Source organism: Procambarus clarkii, chromosome 82 (genome assembly GCF_040958095.1).
Source record: "Procambarus clarkii isolate CNS0578487 chromosome 82, FALCON_Pclarkii_2.0, whole genome shotgun sequence".
Classification (NCBI taxonomy): domain Eukaryota; kingdom Metazoa; phylum Arthropoda; class Malacostraca; order Decapoda; family Cambaridae; genus Procambarus; species Procambarus clarkii.
Window position 1 is genome coordinate 2,157,537 of NC_091231.1, and position 24,667 is coordinate 2,182,203.

General features: G+C 38.1%; 2 protein-coding genes across 2 annotated transcripts; both read left to right on the forward strand.

The window, feature by feature from the left end:
* The first annotated feature begins 205 nt into the window (after nt 1-205).
* LOC123764289 (uncharacterized) lies at nt 206-4,111 on the forward strand. The gene is made up of 3 exons (XM_045751871.2): nt 206-406; nt 1,342-2,028; nt 2,956-4,111. The coding sequence occupies exons 1-3, from the start codon at nt 206-208 to the stop codon at nt 3,679-3,681; spliced, it is 1,614 nt and encodes a 537-aa protein (XP_045607827.2). The 3' UTR covers nt 3,682-4,111.
* Nucleotides 4,112-8,125: 4,014 nt separating this feature from the next.
* On the forward strand, nt 8,126-24,302 carry LOC123764288 (solute carrier family 66 member 3). The gene is made up of 4 exons (XM_045751869.2): nt 8,126-8,369; nt 11,025-11,247; nt 14,485-14,605; nt 15,866-24,302. The coding sequence occupies exons 1-4, from the start codon at nt 8,218-8,220 to the stop codon at nt 15,994-15,996; spliced, it is 627 nt and encodes a 208-aa protein (XP_045607825.1). The 5' UTR covers nt 8,126-8,217; the 3' UTR covers nt 15,997-24,302.
* Nucleotides 24,303-24,667: the final 365 nt, after the last annotated feature.

Here is a 24,667-nt window from a genome sequence, read left to right on the forward strand (position 1 = left end):
ACGAGCGTACTGAGGTGGGAGACAGGAGTATCTCCCAGTGACACACGGCCCGCCACCTTGTGAGACACCAACGTCCAGTTTCTTAAGTGAATGACAATGAGTAATCGTGCAGCGGAGGTGGTGAAGCCGTGGCTGGCACCCTGAGCACCCCCGGCCTGGCCCACGGCACTGCCTCCCACCCCAGAATGACCAGGAGTGGGGCGTAATGGCACCGTGGGCCAGGGACTCGTCCTGGTTCCTGACTTCCTCCCCCCGTCAGGTGGCCGCCTCCCTGGTGGCTTCCATGCAGAATGTGACGTCGTCAGTATGGGTGGTGGTGGCGGCCTGCTGCCAGTGTGGCTCCCTTGGACTAGGCTGTCGGGACGCTCAGGACCAACACCATGGCGCCTGGTTCGACTCTGACAAGGTTACCACAGTTATTTATACCATTTTGTTAAACTGCAATTTATATTCTTACAAAGTATTGATACCCACTAAACAATAAAGCTTTCTTTTGTATTAACTTAATATAATTTCACAAAATGTTACTTTTAACAAATAATAATCCTATTATTTATCATCATATCATTTGTATAACTGTATAAAAAGCTATCTTTAAAATAAAATAAAGTAATAAATCTATTGGGATTTCTTCAAGAAAACATCATCTTGGTGTAACAAGAAAACCAAAACAAATTATTTATCATTGAAAGAAATATAGTTATTAAATTATAAATTGTGGAAAAATAATGATGAGGAATTTATCCAGACACATTGCTGCTTAAATAATACCCACCATCGTTACTTGGTAAACCTGGTAACTCCCTAAACAAGACTATACAAGGTGCCACGGTAACCCCTGACACGTAGGGTGGTCAAGTGCCACGGTAACCCCTGACACGTAGGGTGGTCAAGTGCCACGGTAACCCCTGACACGTAGGGTGGTCAAGTGCCACGGTAACCCCTGACACGTAGGGTGGTCAAGTGCCACGGTAACCCCTGACACGTAGGGTGGTCAAGTGCCACGGTAACCCCTGACACGTAGGGTGGTCAAGTGCCACGGTAACCCCTGACACGTAGGGTGGTCAAGTGCCACGGTAACCCCTGACACGTAGGGTGGTCAAGTGCCACGGTAACCCCTGACACGTAGGGTGGTCAAGTGCCACGGTAACCCCTGACACGTAGGGTGGTCAAGTGCCACGGTAACCCCTGACACGTAGGGTGGTCAAGTGCCACAATAACCCCTAACACAGGGACGCTGATCAAGTGCAACACATCATTAGATAAACCCTATTAATTTATACAACTGCCAAACACAGGTGAGCACCTTTATCTTATCACTAATGGATTTACTCTCAACAGGTACAAGTGGAGCATCCTTTCTGCTACGTTAACCCAGTAGTGTTGTCTGAGGGCGCTCCTAACGTTGCCTCGACACTTCCAGACCAGTCTTCCACACACAACAACCATCCAAAAACCTTCCAGTCTGAAACTCTCCATCACTCCAAACCCCCTCAGCACGCTAAGCTGCTCCAGCAGCCTAAGCCCCTCCAACGCAAATCAACATCAAATGGGTTGGCGTCTGTCTACAGCGACGCACCTCAGGGTGTCGAGACGGCAAACACTCTCGAGCTCAACAAGACAGTGTTTGACAAGCCGCTTTTGAACGGAGTAGACACTAAGTGCACCGCCGTCGTTCATAAGAATGGTCGGGTTAGAAGCCTTTTTGTCGAATCATTTGCTGCTAAGCTGGAGGCTGACTTGAAGAAGCTCGAGTGTGATCGTCAGCGAGCCGAGGGTGAGGTGATGAGACCGTTGGCGGAAACGAAACTATCAGACAATACCGATTTTGTTCCTAAATATATCTGTAGAGATAATAAACACAAAAATGACTTCTTTTTAGATGACCAAGCACCGGACAGTCCGTATCATTATGGAAACTTTAACGACGAGAAACGATCATGTGAGGTATGGAAGCCATCTGAACTGGAGGACGTCTTTGAGTGCTACAATAAGGCCGCCTTCTATTGTTATGGCACCACCCTGCCGGTAGGTGATCAAACTAGACATCGCTAGTTGTTTATGCAAGCAATACTTTTCCATTCCATAAATACTTTCTATTATCATAGGTACATCCGCATTTATGCAGCTACCCTAGGCTATACGAGGGTTTACGTAGTCTGCGTCTTGAGCTAGCTTTGTGATACTTAAACTATCCCCATCTCGCAGGATGTTTAGTCATACAGGACCATGATCAACAGCCTATACCTACAAATATTGGATGCATTATAAAGATATCGAGATAAACTCGAGAGAATAAATTAATTACAAAGCTCTAGGTACCTCATATCGAGAGGTTGAAGAGTCTAATGACTGGACACAATAATGTAGTGTGTACAATTATGACCCAGTTTCTGCTCAGGCTTTACACCTGGAGTGCTCAGGCATGTGGGAGTCATCACCTGTACCCACCTGCAACAGGTAACGGTAACCCAACCTGTTTCTGGCAACCACTCTGTCGCAATCTCTGGTGGGCATTTTGTGCTGCATATATACATTATGTATCAAATCTAAACATATCAGACTTTTTATACGAGTGCTTTGAGGCTTTTGAGAGTTATCATCGGGTCCAGCGTTGGGCATCGGAACCAGATTATACCATACAAATTCTACATAACATTTATGGTTGATTTATAATTAATTAATTTTTCTGCACCCCATACCCATGCCGTGGGAAGTGGTAGAGAGGGTTACAGCGGCACATAATTGGGTCAGGAACTGAACCCCACAATTCATTTAGCTAAGCAAGCATTTATGGTTGAATGTTTTAATATCATTATTTATTATTTTAACTAGATGGGGTACCCAGCTGTGCCCAGGTCTCTCTTTTTAAAGTACTTTTTAAAGTACTCGTATGTGCATATAAATACATTTGCATGTGCGAACTTTCAATATTATCTCTTGTATCCATTTCAGATTAGAGAAAAATTTACCTCCAAAAGCAGAGGAGAAAAGTACGAAGAAATATTCCCGGTGACGTTCCACAATAACAACAACATTATTAAAGTGTACAAGCCAGCAGGAGAGTGCGAGCAGCCCCTGGCAGTGAGTAGCCAGAGTGCCGGAAGACGTCCTGGCCACCCACTCACCCACCACCAACTCCTGCAGTACATACAGTCATGTGTTCGTGCAGACATTCGTACTGATGTGACCATCCCTTGCCCCGATGGCAAGACCAGCCTTGCATCCGATCATAATATATACTTTGGTAGTAGGAGCTTTAATAACTTACTAATGTTTGATCTAGTCAAATCAGTGATGTCTGAATGTAGTGATAAGTATCCCCACTCTTTGTCGTTGTGTGTAGACTACCCCGTTCACCTAGTACAAAATAGAGTTCTTAGTATCCTTGATAAGCAGGAGGACAGTAGCCGGGGAAGCCCCTCTGGCATGCAGGTGTTCAAGAGTGGCTCCCTGTATGGGCCGTCGGACCTGCAGGAGACGGCGTCGCAGGAGGTGGCCAACAGGCTGGTGGAGTCCGTAGTGGCCACAGAGGTCCGCATACATGACCAACACTGGCACAACTTCACCAAAGAGGAGCACCAGATAAAAGAGGCTATTTCCACAGAACTTTTTGATGATCTCATAAGTGAAACTGCAAGTTTATTTGGTTGTCTTCTAAAACAAAAATTTCTCCAGTAGAACGTTTATAACTATAAAAAGCGCGTGTCAAACTAGATGAAAACGCGGAAAATTTTCATGAAAATACTTCTCATATGTAATAACGCAAGAAATAGTGCAAATTTCCAAGTACTTCCCACGTTATAAATTGTTTATTATCACGTGGTCAGGGAGTCGTTAACTGTGAGTATTTATTCTGCCTGGCCACGTGCATGGCTGGAACAATGAACCTGACAACCACTTGTGGGACTTTCATTACATTTTCTGTGAATTGTTATTGCTATTGTGGTTGTGTCTGTCAATATAAGAATGGACAATTTATTTATAATGTACATAAGAGCCGCATTACTAGGCCTAGTAAGCAAGGACTATTTTTCCTACCAGTGATTATGTATATTTGTGAATATATCACTTTACATGTTAGCATGTCCTTAATAAAACATTTTATTAATTGCTAACTTAATTAGGCCTAGTTTTTCTTACGTTGGCTAGAATTAAGGAACAATATCCATATAGATTACGTCAGGTTGCTAAATTAATTTTGGATAAAAATTAAAAATTCAAGTATTGTTTATTAAATTGATCATTCATATATATATATATATATATATATATATATATATATATATATATATATATATATATATATATATATATATATATATATATATATATTGGGAGCAGGTTTTCTCTAATACACATGTCATTAATGTCATTAAATACAACAACATTGTGACTATTATTAATTTTCTTTTGTATATTTTCCATTCTACGCAAATATCTTCTACCATTTGGATTCTGGAGGGTGAAGAAACACCAGATCACTTAATCTTTCCATTTGTATTGGTTGATGTTTCGTCAGCAGTGTGACAAAAAACAGAGCAATGCAAAAGATGTACAGTGACTACAACACAGCACTTGCAACATCAGGATCTGCGGGTTGGTACAAGAAGTCAACCAACTACGAACCACTTAGTTTGATGAAAGGGAGCAGTAGAGCAACAGAAGTACACTTACATCGCATCAGGCTTGGATACCCATGTGCATGGGAAATAGGCTTACAGGTTCCGGAGGATGAGAGGAAATGTCAGCACTGTGGAGAAATGCCAGATAGACCACTGGAACATTATCTAACACAGTGCACAGTTACAGCCACAACAGACCACTGGAACATTATCTAACACAGTGCACAGTTGCAAACCCATTAAGATTTCAACTTAGATTCAACAGCGCAGAAGTTGTTAAACACATGGGACAAAATGTGTGACTAAAGCGACCATACGAGTTATAAATACTCATACTCCGCCCAAGTAAAACAGAAACAAGCAACACTTAGTGGGCCAGCCAGAGGCTTAGGGCCCGTGCAGGAATATCCCTGCAAAAAAAAAAAAAACATACTGGGTCGGACAAAACACAAAATGCAGACAACGATGTAAACAACACAATGATAAGTCAACTTGTTTTGATAACGTATCGCCTGTAAAAAGCTTTATCAACCCTACTGATACAATAGGATACACGGGACCAGCGTCCTGGCCTTATCTTCTCAAACACAAAACGAAGCTCAACCCCCGCAAGCACAATTAGGTGAGTACAAGACAAAGTTAGAGAAGATTCGGAGGTATGCCACCAGACTCGTCCCGGAACTGAGAGGTATGAGCTACGAGGAAAGGTAAAGGGAGCTGAACCTCACGTCCTTGGAAAACAGAAGAGTAAGGGAAGACACGATAACCACCTACACAATTCTCAGGGAAAATGACAGGGTGGACAAAGACAAACTCTTCAGCACGGGTGGAACACGAACAAGGCGACACAGGAGGAAACTTAGTACCTAAATGAGCCGCAGAGACATTACCATCCTACATCCTACAATACCTCAAATCCTACCTTACTGACAGGCTCCAATGTGTTTCTGTGAATAATACAATTTCTCCCACACTACCCATCAACATTGGTGTTCCCCAGGGCAGCATACTTGGCCCTCTCCTCTTTCTCATCTACATTAATGACCTTCCAAATGCCTCCCAACACCTCAAACCAATTCTATTTGCTGATGACACAACCTTCATTTACTCCAGTCCTGATCCCCTTGCTCTAAATGCCACAGTAAATACTGAGCTTAATAAAGTCCATCTGTGGCTAACTGCCAACAAACTCACCCTTAACATTGACAAAACTTTCTATATTCTGTTTGGCAATAAATCCTCTAATCAAATAAATCTCAAAATAAACAATACCCAAATTTGTAACAAATTAGATGGCAAATTCCTTGGCATTCTCATTGACCACAAGCTGAATTTCCAGGGACACATTCTAAACATATCAAAAAAAGTTTCAAAAACTGTGGGCATTCTTTCTATGATCAGATATTATGTACCACGCCCTGCCCTGGTGACTCTCTATTACTCCCTTATCTATCCATATCTCAACTATGGTATTTGTGCTTGGGGCTCTACTACCCAAAATCACTTACGTCCTCTAATTACTCAACACAAAGCTGCTATTAGGACAATATCCAATTCTGGCCCCAGACATCACTCGGTACCCCTACTCAAATCTCTGAATATGTTAGACATTAAGTCACTGCACATTCTCTCATGTGTATTATACATATATAAAACGCTAAACTATAATGCCAATCCTGATCTCAAAAGCTTCATAGAAGGTTGTAACAGAACCCATGAGCACCACACCAGAAATAAATACAGTTTTGATATTCCTAGAGTACGACTAAATCAAACCAGAAATGCTCTACAAATCAAGGGGCCCAGAATGTGGAATGACCTTCCCAACCATGTTAAAGACTGTACCTCTCTCAACCAGTTTAAGTTAAAAACGAAGCTATACCTAATAAATTCCATGTAACCCACCTTACCCCCCTGTTGTCAACCCATGTATATTTTTTGTTTTTTTGTTTTTCAAATCAACGCTGTTTGAATGTAATTTTCTGTAATAATTTGTAATTGTATTTGTGCTGCTTTTTCAACAATCTTCCCCCCCTCTTTTACCTCTATTTTTTATATGTACTCATCACATCTTTTCTTTTTACCCATTAGTTTTAAGCTGTAGTCATTAATGTTTTTCCTGCCCGAAACGCTTTGCGTAATAGTGGCTTTAGGCATTGTATGTACTAGCTCTATCTATAAAGCCAACAAACTTTGTAAATCTCTTTATGTATGTACCTTACCTAAATATAGATTATTATTATTATTATTATTATTATTATTATTATTATTATTATTATTATTATTAGAAAGATATTTTTCAGTGTCAGAGTAGTTAACAAATGGAATGCATTAGGCAGTGATGTGGTGGAGACTGACTCCATACACAGTTTCAAATGTAGATATGATAGAGCCCAGTAGGCTCAGTCTGTACACCAGTTGATTGACAGTTGAGAGGCGGAGACCAAACACCAAAGCTCAACTAGGTGAGTACACAGGGCAGCTGCATTCTGACCTCGGCCTGGCGCATAAGGGCAAATGTTTGGTCACTAGGATAAGTAATCTAGGTAACAAGTGCGCATGCAAGTACCTTCATTAATTGTTACTGCCTCTGCACTGCGTCGATGGCGCCAGAGATCCTCATTACAATGATATTTCCAAGAAAAACTTAATTCTGTGCTACTTTCAGGGGGAAACAGGAGTTTAGGTTAGTTCATTTATTATGCACCCCATACCCATCTTGTGGGCGGTAGTGGAAAGGGTTACAGACGCACATAATGGGCTCAGGGACAGAGCCCCACAATTCATTTAGCTAAGCAAATTACAATCTTGATGAGCTAGTTACAAAATTCACTTTAAGTCGTCACATCATCAATGGGTTCGAGATCGACCACAAGTACAATTTCTAAATTAAGCAGAAGCAAAAAAAATGGCATCACAGATCAGTCAGGTACCTCGAAGAACTTCACCTGCTTGAGCAAGCCCGTGAGCTCCTGCCTGTAGAGAGGTTACCTCCCTGGGTGGATGACCCATGCAGGATTATCATCAATGAGATGACAACGAAAAAGTCCAACGTGATTTCCACAAGAAATGAGGCACAAGTTTCTTGAAGAAATTTATACAGAAACTGGAAAAGTGTATATTATTATTATACCAACATATAATTACAATGTTACATTGTCTAGTGGATATGTTTTGTGCTATCCATACATATAGTGGTTAGTGCTAATCATATGAATGCCTTCTGCCCTTTGAGTGCGAGTGATTGTCTTGTGTGAGACCTAGTTGCTTGAAGCAATGTAGTTTTTATTGAGAACTCTAAGGTTAATACGAACATGGATAGAGTGGCTTTACTTAAGAAAGCACAGTGATTATTTTGCACAAAATTTGCATTGACGCATGCAATGTAAATTGTGTGTCCACGGGTGATTATTAATCTCATTAATAATATAAAATATATGTGTTGTTTGAGTGCTTGTCTCCACATGTAATAATCCTGCCTGGAGAATGTTGACATGTGGGCCGGAGTGCGTGCGCGAGTGAGAGCCGGCCAGGACGGGCAGGCACACGCACGCACTCTCAGCCACTCGCTCACACCCCCTCCACATGCAACATGTCTCTTCTAATAGACTCGTTAATCGCTTTCTGCGACGTGACAACCATAGGACTGTGCGGGCTGATGAAGGTGCCGCAGATCTTGACCATCGTCAAGGCGAGGTCTGTCAAGGGCCTCAGCCTCGCTAGCCTCCTACTCGAGCTCACCAGGTAATGATAAGAAGGGGAAGGACAAGTTGCCTCTTTACTAACTCGCCTCTAACCTAATACCCAGGGTAGCCTAACCCGGGCAGCCCTGGGCTGGGCTCTACTCAGCAGTTCACAACTGTGGTCCTACTCAGAGAGGTGGTTGTACTGCTCTTTACTACCACCAAGATCTGACATGTTTAAAAGTAATTAAAACTAGAGACCCCTGTGGAGAGTATATCTTCGCTTGCTTCAGAGTCAAGGGTGGCGAGGCTGTCCCGACTGTGGGAGGAATATACAGAATTCCTAACACGAATGTGTCTGAATTCAACTCTAACCTTAGAAATCTAATCCTAGAGAACAAACTGAACAAAAACCATTTAATAATTTCTGGGGCTTTTAATATTGACCTCTGCGAGCCTGATAACTCTCCTGCTGCTAGTTTCCTCAACTGTATGAATTCCTGCTTCCTCATACCCTTTAATCACTAGACCTACTAGAATCACTGATAGTACTACCACAGCTCTTGACCACATCTGGACTAACATAACCTCTCCACTTCAGGGATAATCATTGATAGAACCACTGACCATTACCCCACATTTCTCCCAACCAACATTAACAAACCACCTCTAGATGCAAGGAAGATAAACTTTAGGCTGCACAACTTCTATAGGCAATTTTATTGTTGCTGCTGCTAATATCAACTGGGAGAATGAATTAGGTAATATAGGGAGCATCAACCTAGCAGTACAAACATTTCTTCAGAAAACACACTGCCTTTATAACACTCACTGTTCTATGCTAACTAAAGAAGTCACAACTAGAGGGCTAAACAGTCCACGGCTTACAAAGGGATACTTAAATCTATGAATAAAAAAACATGACCTTGAGAAGAAGTATAGGTTAGGAGATGTCTCCAAAGAATTTTCAAAGATTTACTTATCAATGCTGTCAAAAATAATTAGGAGAGCCAAAACAAAATACAATGAAAATAAATTCACCCAAATTAAGGGCAACATTAAGAAAACATGGAGCACTATTTCCCAAATATTGGGATCAAAAAAGATTTTGAATAATAAACCAATACTCCTGTCCAATGATGATGGTGTGCTTACAGCCTCTGACACTGCTATTGAATTCAATAGGTTCTTCTCCATTGGAACATCCCTTGCTCATGATATTCCATCCTCCCTCACTAATATTAAAGACTACCTTACAGGTAACTATCCAGAGTCTCTGTACCTAACTCCTGCTAACTCCTCTGATGTTAATGAAGTACAGTAATCCTCTCCCTTAAAACAAAGTGCCCTTGATGAGATACCATCTCTAATTTACAAAAAAGCCTCTAGTTTTCTAGCTCCTGGTCTGGTTTCAGTTTGAGCTCCACCAAAATCTTCTTAAATTACATCATTATGGAGTCAGAGGTGACTCCCTGCAATACCTTCAATTGTACCTTAATGACAGGCTCCAGTATGTTTCTGTGAATAATTCCATTTCTCCCACCCTACCCATAAACATTGGTGTTCCACAGGGCAGCATACTTGGCCCTCTCCTCTTTCTCATCTACATTAATGACCTTCCAAATGCCTCAAATCATCAAACCAATCTTATTTGCTGATGACACAACCTTCATTTTCTCCAGTCCTGACCCTCTTGCTCTAAATGTCACAGTGAATACTGAACTAAAGAAAGTACATCTTTGGCTAACTACTAACAAACTTACCCTTAACATTGACAAAACTTTGTATATTTTGTTTGGTAATAAGTCCTCAAATGAAATTAATCTAAGAATAAACAATATCCAAATTACTAACAAAGTTGATGGTATATTCCTTGGTATCCTCATCGATAACAAGCTGAATTTCCAGGGACACATTCTAAATATAGCAAAAACGGTTTCTAAAACTGTTGGCATTCTTTCTAAGATCAGATATTATGTACCTCGCCCTGCCCTGATGATGCTCTTATTATTCTCTCATCTATCCTTATCTCAAGTATGGTACAGTATTTGTGTACTGTAAAAAAAATGTAATTTCTTATAAGAGTCATCGTCACTAAGCGGGCGGCTCTAGTAAATTATGGCAGGTCGGCCCCATGTGACGCGCTCGGTCGACCCGAACGTGTATCCACGAATATCGTTAGTCGACGACACTTATCGTAAGTCGAGTTGCATTTTCCGATCAAATTTATATAGTACTGTAACTTGAAATTATCGTAAATCGGGGCAATCGCAAGTCGAGGTGCCTATGTATTATATTTTGCCTGTTTAGTCTATTTGTTTAATACATTTATGGTTTTATTGAATAATAACATTTTGCAAGTTATTTCTGATTTTAATTACTTGATTTAAGAAAGCATTTTGCTTAGTTTTAGTGAAATAATTTGCCAATATTTTTAAAGCAAAGTGTTGTGCATTGAATTTACATGAAGGTCATCTCTAGTTTCCTTGGTAGGATTGGGAATCTGGTGGTTTGTGAAATATGGATCCTGTAGTACAGTGGTCTATATTCTCAACTCGCTATTGGGGATCCAGAGTCTGATTCCTGTGTAGGGATCAGAACTTTTTTTTTTTTTTTAATATGTGCATTATTAAAAATTTAGATTTTTTAGGAGCTATCAGACTGTGTTTTTGGCAGGTGTCCTGATGTTAAGTCTCATGTTTTTATTCTTTTTCAGCTACTCCATTATGCTCAGCTACAATGTGTACTCTGCTTATGCTCTCAGCACCTACTTTGAGTACCCTTTAATGGTTCTCCAAGACGTGGTGATGGTGGCAGTATTTCTGGCCTTCACTGGTCGGCTCTCACCAACAGCTTTTCTTCCCATGGCTGCTGCTTCATACTTTGCTTACTCTATAGCCTCGGGAAAACTTCCTCATGTCCTTATAAAAACATTGGTGGTAAGTTTCTTTTTTATTATATTAATACTTATATTCATTACTAGTCAAGTTATGGTGCATTGTTATAAATACCCAAGAGTCACAGCTGTAAGTTGAGCTTACATTTTACCATATTGGTTAGGAATTTAAATATTGTATAATAAAAATAATAGTCATCTCGCTCCAATATTTTCCCAAAAGTTGTATCAAAATTGGTTCTTCTTGTCTTTCCATACCATCAAACTGCTCTGGGAAGCCTAATTTCCTGATGGGAAATTCTACTTTTAGAAGACGGGAAATTTTTCCAATAAAATATGCTAAGATTTCACAGTAAGGATAGTGACCTGGTTAAATTCTTCATATTCCTTTTGAGAGTTAATTTGACTAACTTTCCAATAAGTAACCACTTCCTAACAAATTTCCAGATTGTCTTTTGGGTTACTGTTATAAGTCTTTTTGTGTGGTGATTAAACAAGCATGTTTTATATATACTTGCTGTGTATAATGATGAAACAGAGAAATTGTATTATGCTATAAGTGAAGAGGTAAAGTAGATTACTGGAAAGGAATGAAAATTATAACAGCCAGATGGCATATTGTTACAGTAGAGAAATGATGTATGAAAACCACATGCCAGAAGATGAGACAATGACTTGTCTCGTTGACATTGTCATTGACAATGACAATGGTCCGCCTGGACCATTGTAAAATCGGTTGTTAAGTCCTTCTGTTCCTTATTTCTATGCTATACTTAGGACTCATAAACCTGGTGTTCTTCGTCCTATCATTTCTTCAAGAGGCACTGTCGGCTATCCTCTTGTCTCCTGGCTTGCTAAAACTCTGACTTCTTATCTTGGCACTTTTTCTCCTGCCCACCTTCGTCACTCTCAGAACTTCATAGAAAGACTGTGTCTGTATGATACTAAGTCTTCATGTCGAGAGACTGTTTACTAATGTTCCCCATGATGACGTTCTCTCTTTCCTTAGTCATACGACAACTGATGGCCCTCTTCATCTCCCACTTCCCACTGACGTTTTCCTTGAACTCGTCAGACTCTGTGCTAACTCTTAATTCCTTCTATTTCAACGGAAAATACTTCTCTCAAACTTTCGGTGTCGCTGTGGATTCCCTTCTCTCCCCTGTTCTTGCCAATCTCTGTATGGAATATTTTAACTTCTTCCCACTATTGATACTCGTCCCCCTCTCTGGCTTCGCTATGTTGATGACATTTTTGCTTTATGGCCTCATGACCTTAGTCTTTTCTAGCCTTTCCTCTCCTCTCTTCTTTTAATCTGGCTCCTTCTATCCATTTCAAAGTTGAATGGGAATCTAATTCCCTCTTTCCTTTTCTTGACGTTCATGTTCACAGCTCTGTGTCCAGGTTCTTTTTCTGTCTACTGCAAACCTATGCATAGTGGTATGTACATTCACTTCTTTTCCTACCATCCTCCTCCTCCTGTTAAGAAAAGTGTTCTCGTCTCTCTCTTCCTCTGCACTCTATGCATTAGTGATCCTCAGTTTCTTAATTCTGAAATTTCCTTTATTTACAAATCTTTCTCTTATGTCTTACAACTGTGCCTATTCTCAAGCTAAACAAAATTTCTTTAGGCACCCTACCCTACTACCTAAAGATTTTTTTTTTTTTTTTTATAGTTTGAGTGGATATAAATAGGATCAGCATTGTGTGGTCCAATAGACATTCTGCAATCCTTTGTTCTTGTGCATCTGTAATGGCTGGATATTTAGACAAATATTCATGTATCATGAGTGTAGGTGATGCATGAAGGTAATGTAGTGAAATGATTCATGGTAAATTTTAAATTTAAGGTCTCATTAAAACAAATAAAAAGGCGAGAACCACTTTGTAGTATTATTATTGTGTATTGTTACCTTGCATATTACTGGATCTAAGTTTGGCTCTCAAGGATTGAGTAGCTGGACATTGTAGAACCTGATGCAAGCAACTAAACATTCACTGTGCCAACCATCTGGAAATCAGCAATGTTGTTCTAGCAGTACTATTTTAATACAGTAATATTTTAAATGAAAGGAGATATAATATACACCATAATATACATGGTTCTACATATTGGCAAAATTTGCTTACAAATGGGCATTACAGTACTGTACTTTGTCATGGTGACTAGATTCCAGCACCAGGATGTTTGGATACTTGCCAAGGGCTGAATAATTGTACTTAAATGGCAATACAGTATATGGTTAATATCTCCATTGGTGTTATGCCTAGTGTCCAATCTAGTATCATTCTACAGAACGGACTTCTTTCAGTTCACACCTTAAGTTCCAATAAACTTAAAGTAAACTTAATTAGTGCAGTCGGGTTCGTTCTCTTCTCACAGTTGTGAATTCCAGCTTCGAATCTTGGACGGGGCAGAAATGGTTGGGTGCGTTTCCTATCACCTAATGCTCCAGTTTACCTAGCAGTAAATAAGTATCCAGGAGTCAATTGCTTGTTGTGGGATTGCATCCTGGAGAGGGTCAGGAGTTCAACATTGGGGTGGTTGCCCAGAAAGCTATGTCAATAGGCCATTTGATGCATCACGCTATTGTGATTTCTGTGTGTAATGAAGTTACACACAAGAAAGTATAATTAAGGATTTGGTTGTCCCTTGTGTTTTAGACTTGCAAAGTGGGTGTATTATAGTATGATTGTCTTTGATTTTTGGTTCCCATTTCTCATGTTGACTAAAACTTGACATTGTAAATTTTTTAATTTTTTTCATTGTCTTAGATTTTTGTGGCTGATATTTGGAATTAAAAAATCCAGTAAAGTTCAAATCTTTGGAGTTGGGAGGTCAGGGTTATTTGGTATGTAGACTATTGTAAACAATTTATACCCGTTGATTTTATTTATATTTATTTATAGTATATATATCTACAAGTGTGTGGATCACTTGTAGGACTGTTTTGAATTGATACCTGAGAATATTTATTTTATATATTTATAGAAATGCTATGTAATATGATGATGGCAAACTTGTTATTGACTAAAATAGCCTTATTGATACTTCATAAGATGTAGATATACTGTATTTATTTTATGAGAGGTTTCATATCGAGGAATTTACCAGTTTCCCAAGTTATTGTACAATGAGCATGATAACATTGGTCAGATAGAATGTACTGTAATGCATTTAAGTAATTTATAACTTTTAAATTTACTTTTAAATTAAATTTATAATTCAGTTTTATGTTTTAGTGCAGTTTGATTAGCAGTTATCATGTTTACTTCACAGGGTTTGTGCACACCCATTTCAGCCAGCAGCAAGGTGGTAGCTTTAATAACCATTATACGTTCTAAGAATTCGGCCATGGTCTCCATTCCTTCGTGGTCAATCTCTGCATACACTTGTGTTAGTAAGTACAATATCTATATTAATATCTTCTCACAAATACTTTGTGCAGCTCCACTTGAACAGATCAATTTGTGATAGATTCCATTGGTTACAAACAGTCTTCTGTTTGTTAGCAATATTATCTTTGCTACTTTATCTGTTGATGATAAAATCACTTGGCAATGAACTAATAAAGTAGACATTACCAAGATTTTTGGTAATGATTTCCAAATACATCTGGTCACAATCCCGCATGACTGGGGAACTTTTAACTCTGCCTCTGCACCAACCCGAGTTATCGACCTGAGAATTCCATATTTGCTGTTGTGCAAATGTAGAAAACACTGGACAGGAGTTGCAGTGTACAGTACAGCTCAATTTACCTGGTGCAATTTTCGTACCATGTTGGGGTCTGTTTTGTTATGCCTACCTTTCAGGGTGCCAATCCTGGTTGATGGCAGACATGGCATGACTCCAAATATAATTTCCATAAGTCATTGCTCTCTTTGCCTCTGTGAGGGGGCCAGGTTCTGGCTCATGGTCTCCAATAGGCTGAACTCAAATTGACTGATGCCCCAGACTAATATAACACAATAATATAATGCCTGATAGCTCCAGGAAACCAGAGGGGCTCGCCCAGAAAATGGCTTTTCATTACATTTAACGCTGGTTTTTTCCATATTTTGTACGATTTACACTATTTGCTTGGTTGGGATTTTACAGGAACGTAACCTCCCCCGCACAAATCAAGGAATACATGTACAACCGCTTTAGCTTGGTCTTTTTTTTTCTTTTAATGGAGTTACAAGATTCTTTTTTGCCTGCAAAATCGATACATTATATGAAAATGATGAATGTTTCCGATGTGGATGTAGTAAAGATGTTGGCAACATTATAAAGATTGAATTCCCAAAACTTAGTATCTCATTTTCTATGAACTATATGCCAGTCTTGTTAATAAATAACACCCCTGAATTAAGAAGAGTAATAAAGTATTTTGGAGCAAGTGTTTGTAAACTAGATACAGTATACTGTACTGTAAATTGAGATGAAGTGAGTTGGTTGGTTTAATGGGAAGCTGGAGGCAGGATAAACCAGACTTAAGAGAATGAATGTGTTAAAGGAAGATTGAAAAATTAATGAGTTGTCTGTGATATTAAAAAAAATTGCCTTGAAATGAGCTCGCTATATGATGGTAGCATGTTTATACAGTACTTGATTCAATGCTTGCTTCTCCACCTGTTTTACTGAACAAAATTATTAATTGTCTTTATGATTGCAGCTCGTATATTCACAATCTATGTGGAGTCGGCTGATCCTGCCCTTCTGATGAATTTTTGCACCTCTTTCGTTCTGAACATGTGCATCATCATAGCAGCTATTGCCTATAAACCAAGAGAGAAAAAGGATTAAGTTCTGTAAAGAAATTTGAAAGTGACTCCTAATACATTTCAAGATATGTATTTAGGGAGATAAATCAATTAAATGTTCAATGAGAGAGAACTGAAAACATTATTCCTGAAAGTGCTAATATTTGCTGCTGCATTGAAGTTTGTTTTATGACTGTCTACATAGATTGGCAGCCAAAATAGTTTTACATTTCTTGACATTCCATACTGCATGAACCAACCAATTCTCAGGGTGTTCAAGACAGTGTACATGATTTCAAAATAGGTTAATATATAGTTACTGATAATTAGTTATTTCTCTTGGAATAGCACACCTTGTTTTTACTCAAGTTCCTGTATGTAAAACATCTGTAACAAGTGACAATAAATATCACAAAGTTTACAACAAAAACATTACACAAATGAATTTTATATTGCTGTGGGATGTTAGTTTTATCAATTATATTAGCACAATGATAGTATAACTTTGAAAAATATCTTGTAGCATTAGTGGATGTAGACATATTGCAGTCACTCATTAAATTGTTTTTGGAGCTAAAATATTTAAGGGAGGTATTGGAAAATATTGTGCATCTAGAAAAGAATTGTGTCCTCAAGATTGGAGGCCAATTGCTTGGGGCTAGCTGTCCCCAATTCTTCAGGATGAAACAAGGGTGGTAGGGGACTGTCATAAGCAGGTCAGGGTCAGCCCCATTACCTCTGTTTATGAAGAATTGGCTTCTATTGTGACTACCAATGACTCCTATGAAGTCTGAAATGGGGGGGGTTTGTTTTTCAGTTTAAAGTTTTCAGCTGTTCATCACACAATGTATTAGGTTGTTACAACATTGCATTAAAGTAACACAAATAAAGGCAACATTGTCATTACATTGTGTTTCCTGGGGTATATTGCATGTTCTGAGAGATAGTGGGAAAAGGGGGGGGGGGGGAGGAGGGGGGAGAGAGAATGGAAGTGGACAGTATGGAGAGAGAGACCTGGGCACTGCCAGGTATCTAATATAGTGCCATAATTCCATATCAGTGTATAGTTCAACCTCCAAATCTGAATTTTCAAATACCAGTAGTTCAAATAGGGTATTTCTCCAACAAAAGCTGGAGCGGTAATACCGTGTTGTGCATTGGTCAGCAGTTGGCTCACAATCGAGTGGTCCTGGGTTTGAATCCCTGGCAAGGCAAAATGTTAGGACGTGTTTTCTTGCATCTGATGCCTCTGCTCACCTAGTAGTAAATATATATCTGAGAAATAGCTAGCCAAGTATTAAATTGCATCCTTGGGAAAGTCATTTGTTAGCCTTGGGACCTTGAACATTCTAAAGGGCTTCCTGTCTCCAGCAATGAGAAACAAACAGTTTGGAGATTGAAATGATCTATAAAATGACACATGAATCTTGTTGGCATGGTAACTGCCATTTTTTAAAGGATTTACTCCAGCAAAATATGTGTAATGTGTAAATAATATACCAAAGATCATGGCTGTCTATAGAAACTTGATTTGGATACTCTTATCTTTAAACTGGTTATAAAATTTATCCAATTTAGTGAGAGGTCACTTGTAGTTGAAGTCCTGTCATATCCAAAGGTCAACAGTTGGCATTTTAATGCTAGATTATGTTTAAGATGATTGTTACATAATACATTACAATTATAGTACAATATAAGTAAACAATTTCACTCCAGTTTCTCTCTAGCAAGTGATGTAATCAGTGCATTCCATTGTTTGTACCATCATAAGCTTTCCATAAACAAGCAGTCTAGTTTTGATCTAAAGGTCTGTTGACGTTTGAATTCCTTTGTAATTATAATAATCCATAACATTAATTTTAAAATTCATCGGTCAATTGAATAATTGTGTGGGTGGGCAGGCAAGTATGGATTAGTTTGTGGGTTCAGGGGTGTGTTTTGTGGGTTGTGATCATACTAATAATTTCCTAAGTGCAGTTACAGGATGAAAGCTATGCTTGTGATGTCCCGTCTTCCCAGTACTTTGATACATGATGTTTTGAAACTAGTGATGGGTTTTCAAGAATTCCTGTCAGTTTTGTTGATTCCTGTTACTATTTTGAATGTAGCGATCATATCACTTTTTTTTTTATTTTGTCCTCTAGCTTTAGTATATTTAACACCTAAATATGGTGGGTGTGTTGGTGTCCCAGTGGGTGGATAGGGATGTGTACTCACCTAGTTGTGCTTGGGGGGGGGGGGGTTGAGCTTCAGCTCTTTGATCCCACCTCTCAACCATCAATCAACAGGTGTACAGGCTCCTATCTACACTTAAAACGGTGTATGGAAGTGTGTTGGTGGGTGGACAGGGATGTGTGTGTAATTAGCCAAGTATAATTACCTAAGTGTAGTTACAGGATGAGAGCTATGCTTGTAGTGTCCTGTCTTCCCAATACTCTGTCATATAATGCTTTGAAACTACTGACAGTTTTGGCTTTCACCACCACCTCACTTAGTTGGTTTCAACCGTCTACCACTCTGCAAAAGAAAACTTTCTAATATTTTTTGGGTACCTTTGTTTCCTTAGCTTGAATGTGTCCTCTTGTTAGTGAAGTTGCTGGTTTCAGGAGTTCCTCTTGGTCAATTTGGTCAAATCCTGTTAGTATTTTGTAACTGGTGATCATATTTCCTCTTTTTCTTCTATCTTCTAGTTTGTTAATGTTTAACGCTTCTAGTTTCTCCTCGTAACTCTTGTTTTTCCATTTCAAAATTAATTTTGTAGCATTCCATTTCACCTTTTCCAGTTTATTGATGTGCTGCTTGAGATTTAGGGCACCAAACAACCGCTGCATATTCCAACATTTCATTCCAAGTATGTTGGTGGGTGAACAGGGGGTGTTTATGGGCATGCTGGTGGGTGTGTTCTGTTGTGCTTTATTCCGTTTATATTTGAATGGAAATATAGTACTGTACATGCAATGCATTTAATGCATTTCATGACAAAGGGTTTGTGTTTTAATCCTAAGTAATGCTATAAATATATGTTTTCAGTATTGTAATATGTGAATAAAATTATTGGTATTCTGTCTGAATCAGTTTACCACTTGTGTGTTAATGAGTGTTGATTTGGAAGAGACCATTTCAACATTTTTAATTTGTAGGTGCTGATTAGATTTTGTGGGCATATTTGGGCAAAGAACAGTAGTTTACTGGGGAAAATGTATTTTTTATGGATGTCTTGTCAGGGTTTGTCTAAAATTTATTAAAAGGTTGCATATACTATACTGTTCTGTGAAGATGCTATTGGACTTTCCTACATCACCTTCAGATCAGAGCTGTATGGAAAGTTAGTTCATGTTTATCTAGCTAGTTTAGGAAATTTTCAATCACATTCAGTTCATTGTATTTGAAATTGGCATTAGATGCATATATTGAAATTTACCCAATTTACTTGAGGTCTAGTGACCTCAATGAGGACAGGAAGCCAGTGGCTTGTCAAAGGCCCCCCCCTCCCCCCCAATTTGCCTTGATGAGTAGAGTAGCTTCTGTTACTTTTAGAGTAACTCCTTGGGAAATCGGTGAATCATTCTCAGTCCTCCATAAATACCAAATTGGATGTTAAATTATGGTATGAATGATCATCTGGTGTTAGAATATATATTTTGTGGGCCACTTCTTTGTTAAAAATGTTAAATATACAAACGACTTATTTAATAAACTCAGTATAATTTGATTATTTTTGTAACTATTGTCAAGGCTGTAAGTACATGGCCAATTGTTAGAATGAGAATATTGGTGAATTGTTATATATTTTAAAGTAATGAATGTAGTAAGATGCCCTTTATGATGATGGGCCCCTTAATAACTTTCCAGGCAAAGTGCTGCTCCAGCTAATCTTTGTGGAGGTGCCCCCAAGTCTTTCAGACTCGCCTTTCTCTACTGGGAACCAGAATTGAAGCCTGTCTAATGAGGTGAGGGCTTAGAGATTAACCCAAAAGTGAGAAAGGCTACTAGAAATCATAAGTGCAACCAAAGACGCAGGTAAAAATTGGGTATCTGCAGGTAACACAACAAACAATATAATCTCAGTGGTGCAGTGGTAAAACACTTGCCCTGTCTAAGCAAATCTCTTGCCATTTTAAAGTGAGACTTGGTAGCACCTTCTTGGACTCTTCAACAATACAAAAGTGTTCCCCAAGATAGTGTTCCAAGTACAGTACTACTATGGTTCCTGATTGCCCGCAATGGTTTTCTTTCCTGCCTTCCTTCTGGCATTTTCTTGGCCCTTATGACTATCTTGCCCTGTGCTGGGTATTGGCCATACATGTTTAACTCTTGGGCAATAATTGGCATGCCACCCTTCTCCTTATTGTCTAAACTGCATTGTCCCTCTTACAATCGTGCATATCCTTGTTGAATATCCCAACTTTCATGACGTGCGTGTCTTGCTTCCCGTCTGTCTCTCGTGGTCACTTGTCTCTCGATAGAATTATTGTAGAATCCAATACCTTTGATATTGCCTGCCTTGTGCGCTTTTGTTCTCATATTGATATTTAGCGCCTTTTGAACAATTTCCTGTGACTTTGATGGTGCTACATAATAGTAGTACTTTCTACTGTTAATTTCCTAACCTTATCTCCCATCCCCCTGCTCTTAGACTGATTCTGATCTTGGTTCCCAATGGGCAAGGGCGAGTCTCTGGGCTGTTGCTCCTCTCTACACCTTGTCTGGATTAGCACTGTGCTAGAGAAACTACTGACAGCCTCACCCTAAAAGGGAGTTTTATTACATTCATTGCTTGATTTATGGATACCCTTTAGCAGTTTAATGTACAAGTGTAATTACTGTACCTAAGTGAGATTACAGAATGAGAACTATGCTCATGGTGTCTAGACTTCTTGCCCAAAGTTCTTTATGTGGTTCTCAGGTGATCGTTTTCTCTAGAACCACCCCTAGATCTTTCTTTATCATACTTTTGGTTTTCTTCACATAATTTATGTAGGTTGTGTGTGGTCTGTTCTATTCCACCTATCATAACATGACATTGTATAAAGAGTACAATGTTTAGTGCCATTCACAAGCAATACGACATGGTAACAACAAAATACATGTTTCAATTCAACCATGACTTGTAGACAAAAGCTTTGAACTGTCATTGATTTATCAAACTAATTTGTGTCATTGTTTTGTAATCCCATAAAGATTTCTTTGTTAGCATACAGATTTGTGTATGATGTGAAGACCCAGTCTGATGAATAGCAAGTCATAGTATAGTAATAGCATACGAGTTATAATTCTTAACTGTTTATCTTTGTAAGTCAACTTATTTGTTAAGGTAATTTTTTATCAAAAGGTAATTTACTATCTAAAGTTCACCACCTTCACTTTTCCATTTTATAAATATGCATAAGATTGTTTTTAAATGTAACATAATCCTTATTTTTAAACATCATTAATGCTAACCTTAATGGCTATATACATTATTTTGCATAGAAAATTAAACATAGGCATGGCAAGCATGTTTGTATTTAAGGGTGTCACGTGACAAATGAAACATTGTTTTTGCACATACATACAGTGGAACCTCGGTTTACGAATGCCCACTTTACAAATTTTTTGGTTTACAAGCTCAATTTCTTTGAAAAATTTGACTCGGTCCTCACTTGGCAAGTTTGTGAATACTGTACATGTATGGGTCGACGGAGCACGTGGTTCCTGGTGACAAGGGCTCAGCCCGATTCAATTTACCAGTGCCTCCCACCTAGTTATAATAAAGCTTGTATTCTTTGTAAAGAATTTCCCTTTTTTCTGTTTTTTTGTTTCTGAACATAAGTAATTATTATATATTATGCCATGGCTCCCAAGAAATTAAGTGGTAAGATTCAACCTAAGAAAGCAAATGTGAGGATGACGATAGAGAAAAATCAAGAGATCATTCGTAAACATGAAAATGGTATGTGGGTTGTTGATCTAGCTAGGCAGTACAACAAATATTAACGATATGTACCACACTTGCTAAGAAAAAGGACACACTGTAGTGTGCTATAGTGGCAAAAGGCGTAACAAGTCACGAAACAAACACAAACACTTGAGGATGTTGAAAAGTTATTAATTTGGATACACAACAAGGAATTAGCAGGTTAACAGAGGAAAAACATTTGTGTTTGGAAGGGGACTCCCCTTCCAAACACTAACACCTCTCCTTCCCCCCCCCCCCTCCCACCAATACCTCGCCGTCTTCCATACGCCAACTAGAGTCATCAACAAAGGTGAGATATAATTTGTACATAGTGTAGTACAAAATATTTGTAGTGTAATATATGAAAAGTTAATATTTTTGGGAGTGGAACAGATTAATTTAATTTACATTGTTTCTTATGGAAAAATTTGTTTCAGTTTACGAACCGTCTCTGGGAAAGCATTAAATTCGTAAACGGAGGGGCCACTGTACAGTACTGTACCAGTACTGTAATTTCTTGATGTATTTTTATATTTATTATCATGTATAGTAATACAGAATTTATACACATGATTAATTTACATGATCACCAACCTTAGCAGCTCTCGCATCATGTAAAAGAATTTTAATTTTGTATTAAAAAGGAAGTAGGTGATTATTTGGGAAAAAATGAGGCAAGTTAGAAATACTGAGTAATTTTATCTTGGGTAATGTATGGTTTGCTTATAGCAATGTTCAGCATATGCTTTTGGTTTGGCTGTTTCAGCTGTTTCTTAGGATAAGCAACTGCTTTTATTATGTAAAGACAAAAATGCCATTAGATCCATAATTAAAGTTTGTGTTAGGTACAATAGCGCAGTACACTAATTACTAGGCTGACCCGCTCCTCCATGGGAGGTAGTTTATTACTACTTCATGGCTGCTAGCTTCTATAGCATTTAGTACATTAGTACCATTAGTATATAGCACTTCCTGGTTTTTTATCCAACCAGCTTGTTGTCAAATCCAATTGGTTAACAAGTATGGAATCTAATAAAGATTTACCTTACTGTGTTATGTCTGAGGTAGTGACTCAAGACCCAAGAATTTGATTTGCTCTCTGCCCATATACATTGTGGGCAACTCTGCCTTGCTGGCCCTCTAGTCTATAAAACCCAAGATATATATATGTAGACAAAAATAAGATTAAAGCTAAGAATTTGGAAGCACAAATGTAATTTTTTTTTTGGACTTGTTGAATTTTTCTATTTAAAGAATGCGTAAGTGTTATCCTGGAAATTTAATTGTAAATGCAGAAAAGAAATTGATAGGAGATTTTGATGTTTATTGCATTTAGTTCACCCATGTGTGCTTCCATGTGCAAGGGATTCCACCTCTTTAATTGAATTGGAGTACCACTTGTTTCAAAATAGGCCATATAAAGTGTTACTGTATTCTTTAATGCCATATTTATAGTTTCTTTTATTTTGGTTACTTTTTATATGAACAATTGTTGTAGTTATATGTGGGGTTAATGTTTTAGTACTGTACATGTAAACAGTATTAATTAATCTGTTGATATCCTTTGTTTTATAGGTTTATGGTAAATTAATGCATCTATTGGATGCTGTTTTTCATATGTCATTTCTCATTTCTAGTAACTGCAGACGAGTATGTATAAAACGTTCTGGAGAAATTTTTTACCCATTTGTGTATTCATATAAATCAGAATCCGGCAGTCAGATTCATATACTGTAAATCAAAGAAATAATATTGTAAATAAAATCTTGGGTGAAAGAATCATGGGAAGAAACTGTCGAGTCTCTGAAGTAGTTTTGTAAAATAGTTATCCATACTTGAGTACCTGTTACTTTAGAATAGAGGAGCTTTCTAATAATTATCTAAGTTTGTTAGGAGAAAATATGGTATATGTTTGTATAACATAGGCACAAATTTTCCCTGATTAGTAGTTTTCGGAATTCATTGATTTTTATAATAGTAAGCATACCATGCATTTTTTTCCTACATTCCAGGGTTTCTTGTTCATAAGGCATAATGGCCTTCACATTTTTATAATATTTATGCATAGTGCAGGTTTTGTGTGTTTCTATATTTTATTTCTAGTCTCATATTTCTAGATTTTTAATAAAAAGTATGAAAAATGGTACAGTATATTTGTAATTCGAATGTATAGCTTTAGGTAATAGGCCATTTTTGGACTTTTCTCTTAAAATAAACAGCTACCCAACTCCATACAAATATTTTACAGATAATAGTACAGTACAAGACTGTTAGTTCAATATATTTATTAATGTACACAAGGTAGAACCTAAACATTGGTGGAGCAACAAGCAACTGTCTGCAGAACATTTGTTTAGCTGTAGTTTGTATTTGTGATAATTCTTTGTGGTGCATTAAAATAGTTTCTCCAGTATTTTTTTTTTTTATCATGCCCATTTAATGCAAGCTAGGATGTGGAAGATACTGAGGCATACCAAGCAAGAATACAAATGATGAATTCTCCGGGAATTTGTGGACGGGAAGCCTGTATGTACTCACCTAATTGTGTTTGCGGGGGTTGAGCTCTGGCTCTTTGGTCCTGCCTTTCAACTATCAATCAACGGGTGTACAGGTTCCTAAGCCTATTGGGCTCTTATATCTACACTTGAAACTGTGTATGGAGTCAGCCTCCACCACATCACTTCCTAAGGTAGGTGTGTGTGTATATATATAATATATAATTTTTTTTTTTTTTTTTTTTTTTTTTTTTTTTTTTTTTAATTATAATATGCATGAA